General features: G+C 38.6%; 1 protein-coding gene across 2 annotated transcripts; it reads left to right on the top strand.

The window, feature by feature from the left end:
* The first annotated feature begins 5428 nt into the window (after positions 1 to 5428).
* Positions 5429 to 7976, top strand: LOC107186338 (guanine nucleotide-binding protein subunit alpha homolog). 2 transcript variants are annotated; one of them, XM_015574180.1, is made up of 6 exons: positions 5429 to 5969; positions 6745 to 7005; positions 7162 to 7212; positions 7290 to 7507; positions 7583 to 7729; positions 7814 to 7976. In XM_015574180.1, the coding sequence occupies exons 1-6, from the start codon at positions 5748 to 5750 to the stop codon at positions 7938 to 7940; spliced, it is 1026 nt and encodes a 341-aa protein (XP_015429666.1). In that variant the 5' UTR covers positions 5429 to 5747; the 3' UTR covers positions 7941 to 7976. The 2 variants fall into 2 exon arrangements, with proteins under 2 accessions (XP_015429666.1, XP_015429665.1); XM_015574179.1 differs by having other exon boundaries at positions 7583 to 7976.
* Positions 7977 to 8212: the final 236 nt, after the last annotated feature.

Raw genomic sequence — 8212 nt, 5'->3', positions numbered from 1 at the left:
GTGGGGCGGGGGTAGTGTGGGACTCATCCCCAATAGGGCAAAACCCAGGGGAAATACCCACTAAACCCTCACGGTGGCCGGGCTCGGCGCTATGCGGGGAGGCACCGGGATCTCTTGCGAACACAACCGGTACCTCCCCAGCGCCAGCTCCGCCAGTTAACGGCGGAGCGCCCTCTCTGTGGTGGGGGAAGCGGGGGCTCCCCCCCCCCGGACCACGGGTGCCAAAGTGCCGCGATCCCAACAGTCCCTTTTAGTCGCCTCTTACGACAGGCAGGGATTACCGTGGGCGTATTCTATTCCCCGCCACACAGGGAGGGTACGCCGTGTACCATAGCCGTACCTGGCTGTACCATCCGGTGTTTGGGTTGTTCAAGGAAGGTCGTTCAAGCCGGCAAAAACAATTCAACAGGAACAAACCTGCGTACGCCCAATACATAACGGCGTTAGCTTCCTCACTTTCTCGTGAGCCGTCGCGGAGGGTGGGCGCGCGTCTCATATTCGTCCTTTCTCTTGTTACTAACCCATTGTTTCTTCCAGGCATTCGACAACCATCAATTTATTTACTGTGCATATTATTAATTTATTTACTGTGCATATTGTTGTGACCCCTCTCTTGTTACTAATCCCTTGTATGTTACAGATGTTCGAGAACCATTAGCTTCGATATTTATTTTCTTGTGTACTGTGATTCATTTACTCGGATTTCTATACTGTGATTTATTTACTGTGTATATTATTAATCTATTTACTGTGCATATTGTTGTGTCTCCTCTCTTGTTACTAATCCCTTGTATGTTACAGATGTTCGAGAACCATTGGCTTCGATATTTATCTTCTTATGTACTGTGATTCATTTACTGTGATTTATTTACTGTGCATATTATGTATTCTATGTGTATTGTATAATGAAAAATATTTTTCCAAACAGTTATTCCATCGAAAGAAGACATCGATCAACGTCTACATCTTCAAAGCGTGCGTCTACCACTGCGTTAAGTTACTGTAAGTTAAACTTAAATCATAATTCGATATTCATTGTTATATTCATATTCATCATCACATCGTTTATTATTAATTTTAGTCTATCTATTAATAGACTTAAATTGTGACCATCCATTGTGCATACCAAGTTATTATTAATTCATTTTGCCCGTTGATTCTCTACACAGACTTGGGGTACGGGCAGTGGGTCTGTACCTATGGTACGGGCAGTGGACCTGTGCACTAAGACTGTTTGCCGATCCCTCTGGTTTCTATTGAGAAGCCAGATATCGGACGTGCTTAGTCTTTGCCTGGTAAATAGGATTTGGAGAAAGGCTCGTGCATGCAAGGGTACGGAGTAGTCGGGAGGCTGCTGCGTAAACAGAGAATCTCGCTTGCACTACCATGCTTGTGTACTCCTTTGGTTCGGGTCTGGTATGCAGGTGACCAGCCCAAAGCTCCATGGCAGTAAAAGATGGATCCGGATTAGCGAGGTGTCGCCCGTCTTTCCTATTTTCTTAAACCAGGTTCTGGCGACAACACTTTCATCGCGATACTTGTTCATACTGTAGTTTAACGCGTAGTTCATCGTAGACTTAATAACTGCTTGGTATATAGAATATTAGGTGCGTAAACGAAATGATCGATGGAACTTTTTCCATTCCGTCTATCTCTTTCGTTTGAGTATTAGCAACTACGTTGCGTTTAGTTTAAGTTATTTTGTATTAATAGCATTAATTCGTATTAATTAGAATATTAAGATAATATTAGTTCTAAGCTGAAGAACGAAGACAACCGACGAGGGAACTTAGTTTTTTATAGGTTTAGGCTCATGAAAGAAGCCATCCGCCGAGGGATTTTAATACAGATAGTATTACATAGTTAAGATTTAAGTTATCTATAAGGTTTATTGTGAAAGGTGGGAAGATGTAGAACTTGTGATTCCATCTACCTGCCTTGGGCCTTCACTCGCAGCAACCTCCTCGTGGTGAGGCCTGGGCAATCGGTTTTATCATCGGTAAAGTACTGTAAACTGATGACAATATCGAGCTAATAACTGCGAACTTCGAATCTATCTCATAAAACCATGTTCTATATTATATCGAACTAGGATTATTTTAGAAATCGATATGAAATTCAAAGTGTGAAAATGTGTAGTACTTTGAATGTTTTAGAAAAGTATTCGAGATAAAGATGTATGGAACTACTGAAAATTACTTTAGATTCCTTTTCCTTATTCTGTAAATTCTTTGATTGGAATATGAATGTTGCTGGAAGTATGAACATTTTCACAGGACAATGATATAAATGGAACTTTAAAACTATTTTAGGTGTTACAGTGATATTTCGTTATATGTTCCATAATGTCAATAATATTGATTTCCTTGCAACATCCATAATTATTACAAATGTCAATATAACGAAATATCTTTTATGCGATGTTTGTGGTGTAATAAAAATCTGTGTTTCGATTACGTTTTTGATACGTATTACTCACTTATATGTAATAATATAGAATAAAAATACACTATTAGTCCGATATTTGAAAATATACATGCGTTCGTTGTCACTGTTAAACTGTTGTAATAACAATGGAATAATAAAATAATTTACTCAAATGTACATAATAATACATATACATATCCATAAAAACAATATTAAACGCAATAACTTTTTTGTACGCGAAGAAAAACTAATATAGGTCCGTCGGGATTCGAACCCAAGATTCCTTTCTAATACGTCTACTTTATAGCGAACGGACGAAAGAGAATCCGTTCACGACCATGGTCACTTCTTAGATTTAACATAGTTCACAAATTCACCGTTCTCATAACGTAGAGGGCAGCAGAAAATCCCTGACTTTTTACACTATCGGTATTTCAGAACATGCGACACGAAGTCCTATAAGATGATAGGTCTATCCTATACCTAGTCGGTGGTTATACCTAATGTCCATGTATTTTCTGTCATACTTATCGGGGGCTCTAGAGCCCCCTTATCATTTTAATGTCAATACCCGACCTTACCGATGTAACATATACAGGGTGCGGCAATAACTATGTCCACTTTGAATATTGTCGTTATTTGTAATAATATGAAAAAATGTTATATACAAAACTTACACGGTATAGACGGGGGCATATAGTGACATAAACATTTTCTGCGTGGGTGAAGACATAGAGGAGATTTCAAAGTCATCTCTATTTTTTTTATGGAATGCTATGTTTTTTGTATCACGATGTGATAGCCGGTGTTGAGACGACTTCAGCGAGCTATCATTGAAGGTCATGCAAGGTCAAATGTGGTAGTAAAATAAACTTTCTTACATTACAGGAGATGCTTGAAGTGGTAACCGTTTGCGTCAATGCAAAATTGCAATCTACGTATCGCTGCATTACGTGCATGTCTTATCGTTTCTGAACTTATTCTACCACATAATAATAATGTATTTCAATTAAATTTACATAATAATATTAGCGTGTTTATAATAGCAATATTAATCGTTATTACTTTCTTGTACTCGAAAAAAAATATAATAAGTCTGGCAGGAGTTGAACATAAAACCTCTTTGTAATACGTTTATTTTTCAGCGAACGAACAGAAGAATTTGCGATCATGATTCCTTCGGTGATTTTCGAAGATATTGAGCACTCAAAGTGACTGGACTATTTTTTATAATGCACATATGATTGAACAGTAGTTTCATTTCTTCTTCTTTATTGAAAACAATGTAATCAATACTGTGAATAAAATTGTACCATACAAAATGATTAATAACTAAATTTGTTTAGTTATCTTATTTATCTATAAAAGTGTAGAAAAGCACGGGTTAGTGATAGCAACAAATAATGTGCTGGACGACGGAGTGGGGTGCGCGCATGTGGGTGAGAAATACGTGTGAGCGAAGGGTGTTCCTAATTTATAATAAAATAGATTACAGTAAAACAGCCTGCAATAAACGAGCGCCTACTGTACGACGTCATACCTAATCTTTATGCAAAAACATTATTTCAATTGCTCCTTGTTAATAAGTTGTGACTAAAATATCTGACCATTGAATATTATAAACCAAATCAGGGACAATTTTTTGGTACCATAACATTTGTGTGAAAAGACCATTTACTATGTATTTTGCAGACAACAAATGTTTGCTTTTTCATTTGCGGAATATCTCATTAAATATAATAGTTGCGATGGGAGCAATTTTAGATTCCGAGGACGCAAATTGGGAGCAATTTTTTTAGATGAAAATTGTTAAGAAATACTAATATTCCGTGCCAACTATTCTTCGGTCTTTAAACCATAGCATCGAATATTTCGATTCGCGCCGAATCATGGTAGATACACGATACACGTAATATGAATGGAATATATAATACTCCATTTGTACTAATAATACCACAGACGAGTCGTCTGTGTCATAACGTAGAGGGCAGCAGAAAATCTCTGATTTTTTGCGCGATCGGTATTTCAGAACATGTGACCCGAAGTTCCATAAGATACTAGGTCTATTCTATATCTCGTCTGTGCCAGTATTAGCGTGGATCGCGGCGTTCTCAAAAGCGAGTTACTCGGATTGGCCGGTATCGAACATTTGTCAAGATCGCCAATCTCAGCGGTCTTATCATTGATTCTTCTGTAGCATTGAAAGACCGGCTTTCAGTAAACAGACATCGGAAGTAAAGCACGCGAAAGGGAGAGAGAAGGGGAGGAACGAAAAAAAGAATCGTTCCCTCCCCACCATGTAGCCATGACCGTATGATCGTTGACGCACGATGTTCAAGAGGGATCGTCGTCGCGTGCGTTGCAGTATCGACAAGAATAAAGAAAAAACGAAAGGTCTTCCGACGAATGACAGCGCGCAAAACCGATCACGCGGCCGAACCAGGAGGTGCGCTTTCGGTCGGTGTCAGAGACCGTGCGTGCGTGTGCTGCGCATACGTGTACATATCGCGGTAGTATCTCACAACAAATATGTCGTCGTGGTGGGGAGTACGTTTTCCCGTTCGCCGTTTCGCATATTTCTTCCCCCGCATAATTATCATGTAGTTTGGCATAGGTGAACTCTTGCATGTTTTTTGTCTCCACGCAGAGAAAAAGCACAGGTGTATGCGCGCGCGCGTGTGTGTGTGTGTGTGTGTCTCGTGTCCCTGTACGAATACGCGTTACTACACTGTGTGTGTGTGTGTGTCTCTAGGAAGACGTTGTCCCGCATCAAAGGCGACGGGGGTCGTGTGTCTCGTACTCGAGGATAAAGCGCGATGAGAACGATGCGCGAGTTCGTTCGCTTCCCCGGTAATTAGAACGATTATTTAATCATGTCCAATTCGCGAGGAACCAGAGAGGATCGTGTGGGCAGCCAACGGCGTGAGTCTCGCGATTAACGGTAGGTGTGGAGTCGTCTCTAACAGAGTTGAACGACGACGACCTGTGTTAACGTTGTTGGTTCAGCGGTCGCGTTCCCCGGCTACGCCTAGGTGAGAAATGCGGTTCTGAATCAAAGACGTGCGCCGATCCTGTGCCTATCCACACGAACAGGTTGCTCACAGAAGGGGTGGTCCCTTCGCTACGTGCATTACGTTACGATAAGTGCGCTCGTGAACACAGACGGGACTCGTGCACGAGGACGGACGGGTGTGCGCGCGTGTCTCTTATGTGTATGCGTGTACAGTGTTTAGACGATCAAGGATATATTCCTTCGGAAGGACGGCCTGACACGGAAAGACGGAAGGAAGGAAGGAAGAGGAGGGTAGCAGGGTAGCAAGATGGCGGGGTCCTTAACGTGGTCGTGTACTTGTTGCCTGCGGTTCAAGTTCAGCCCCGAGGAGATCGAGCAGCGTTACAAAAGTCAGGAGATCGATCGGATGCTGGAGAAGGATCGCCAGGCTCTCCGACGACAGGTCAAGCTGCTGCTCCTCGGGGCGGGCGAGAGCGGAAAGTCGACATTCCTTAAACAGATGCGAATTATTCACGGAATTAAATTCGAGGTAGGACTTCCCCGAGTTCCTCGAACCGTTCTCTTTCCGACACGATCTTCTTTCTGTCCAATTCACACTGGACGTCCCCGTTCATTTGCCTAATGGTTTTATTGTAATGCGCGAATCATTTCGTTTCCAAGAAAAATGCAATTTGACTGTGCTTCTGTCAGTGTTATTGTAGCTATTAAACTAGATCTTCGTTAATGAAAAGGTGGTTGACCTAAACACATGATTTAAGAGTATATGAGAAAGTAGGTCTGATGCACAGTTGAGTAATCTTTGTAATTTTTCATTTAAAATCTTTAAAACAAGCATTCTACTACCTGTTACTGTTTTCATTTATGATGAAGCACATTCAATTTTCGTTTCGTGTTCAGTTTCTCACTATTATATTTTCAAATTAGGTAATTTGCAAATAAGACTTATTAAACCCAGTTCGTGCAAGCAATCGGTCTTGAATAAAAAGAATTCAGGTGTGAAAATAATCTATAAAAAAGTATTGGCAATATTGTGTTTGGCATAGACCGTTATGTGTACACATTTCCCGTCTGTTTATTTAACCACTTATCGCATTCTTAATCACTAAATATACAACTTACAAGTACATGAAATAGATTGTAAGCTGTTCATGAAAAGTTTCAGTATAAAATCTACAGTTTTTTAAACTTATTATGCATATTTGTTTCTTATTAAAAGACAAATATATTTCATCTATGACACATATGAATAATGTACATTATCTATAAGTAATACCTGTTGTTTATAGTATTCTTTTCCTTTTCAGCCTGAACTGATCAAAGAGTACCAACATGTAATTTATCAAAATATAATTAAAGGAATGAAGGTTTTGGTGGATGCTCGTGACAAGTTAAATATTCCATGGGAAAACCCCAAAAACTATGATATTGGTTATCAATTACTGAAATTTGAAAATACTATGGTATTAGATGCTAGGTTGTTTCTTCATTATGTGCCAGCTTTACAAAGTTTATGGAAAGATGCATCAATCAGAAAAGCCTTTGATAGACGGAGAGAATTTCAATTAGTAAGATACTCTTGCATGTTTTATAGTTCTAAGGTGTTTTATATTTGAGTCTCGTGTTTCCTATTAATACAAAAAATCAGAACACAAACATAAATTTATTAATAATGTCTGAACCTCTGTTATTTTTATGCTTTACAAGTACGCTTTTAATTACAGAGTGATTCAGTTCAATATTTCTTGGACAATCTTGATAGGATTGCAAGAATGGTAATTCGCATAAAGTTTTCATAACACTTTTATGAATATAATGTAGTATTCCTTAAATATTATCAATTTTTTTACAGGATTATGTACCAACACATCAAGATATTTTACACTGTAGAAAAGCTACAAAAGGAATTTCAGAATTTGTCATTCAAATTAATAATATCCCATTCTTGTTTGTCGATGTTGGAGGGCAGAGATCTCAAAGACAAAAGTGGTACCAATGTTTCGATTGTGTTACTTCTATACTATTTCTCGTGTCATCATCTGAATTTGATCAAGTATTGTTAGAAGACAGGTGTGTTACAATTACATCCACTTTATTACTTAAAAAAAAAAGGTAAAACTGTTAAACAATGTGTCTCATTTACAGGAAAACCAATCGATTGGAAGAATCGAGAAATATCTTTGATACGATAGTGAATAATATGATATTTGGTGGTGTGTCTATCATCTTGTTTTTGAATAAAACTGATTTGTTAGACAAAAAAGTGAGATCACCTGACACAAATGTTCGCTGGTACTTTCCTCAATTCGCAGGAGATTCACATTCCATGAAGGATGTGCAGAATTTTATATTGGAAATGTTTATATCTGTCAAAAGGGACCCAAGAAAACCCCTCTTTCATCACTTTACTACTGCGGTGGATACAGAGAACATAAAAGTTGTATTCAATGCTGTCAAAGATACAATATTGCATAGAAACTTGGAATCTCTGATGCTTCAATAATGATAGATGTATATAAAAAGTGAAACTACTTCCGATCCGAAGGTATGCATTCAACATTTAGTGTTTGAAACATAGTAAACTGAAATTGTAGTTGAAATAAGAATTAGGACATTAATTAGAAAAAAAAAAATGTTCTGGTAAGACAATACCAATGTGTGTGTACCAATGTAAATCACATGATTACCTCCGTTTATAACGGTAAACTAAACGTTTTTATGATAGTTTTATACATCAAAGGAAGTAAAAACTGCCTAATGAAAATATAGATTAAA

The sequence above is a fragment of the Dufourea novaeangliae genome, unplaced genomic scaffold, assembly GCF_001272555.1.
Source record: "Dufourea novaeangliae isolate 0120121106 unplaced genomic scaffold, ASM127255v1 scaffold85, whole genome shotgun sequence".
Taxonomy (NCBI): Eukaryota; Metazoa; Arthropoda; class Insecta; order Hymenoptera; family Halictidae; genus Dufourea; species Dufourea novaeangliae.
Note: the sequence above shows the minus strand (reverse complement) of the source record. Positions and strands in the feature narration are given on the sequence as shown.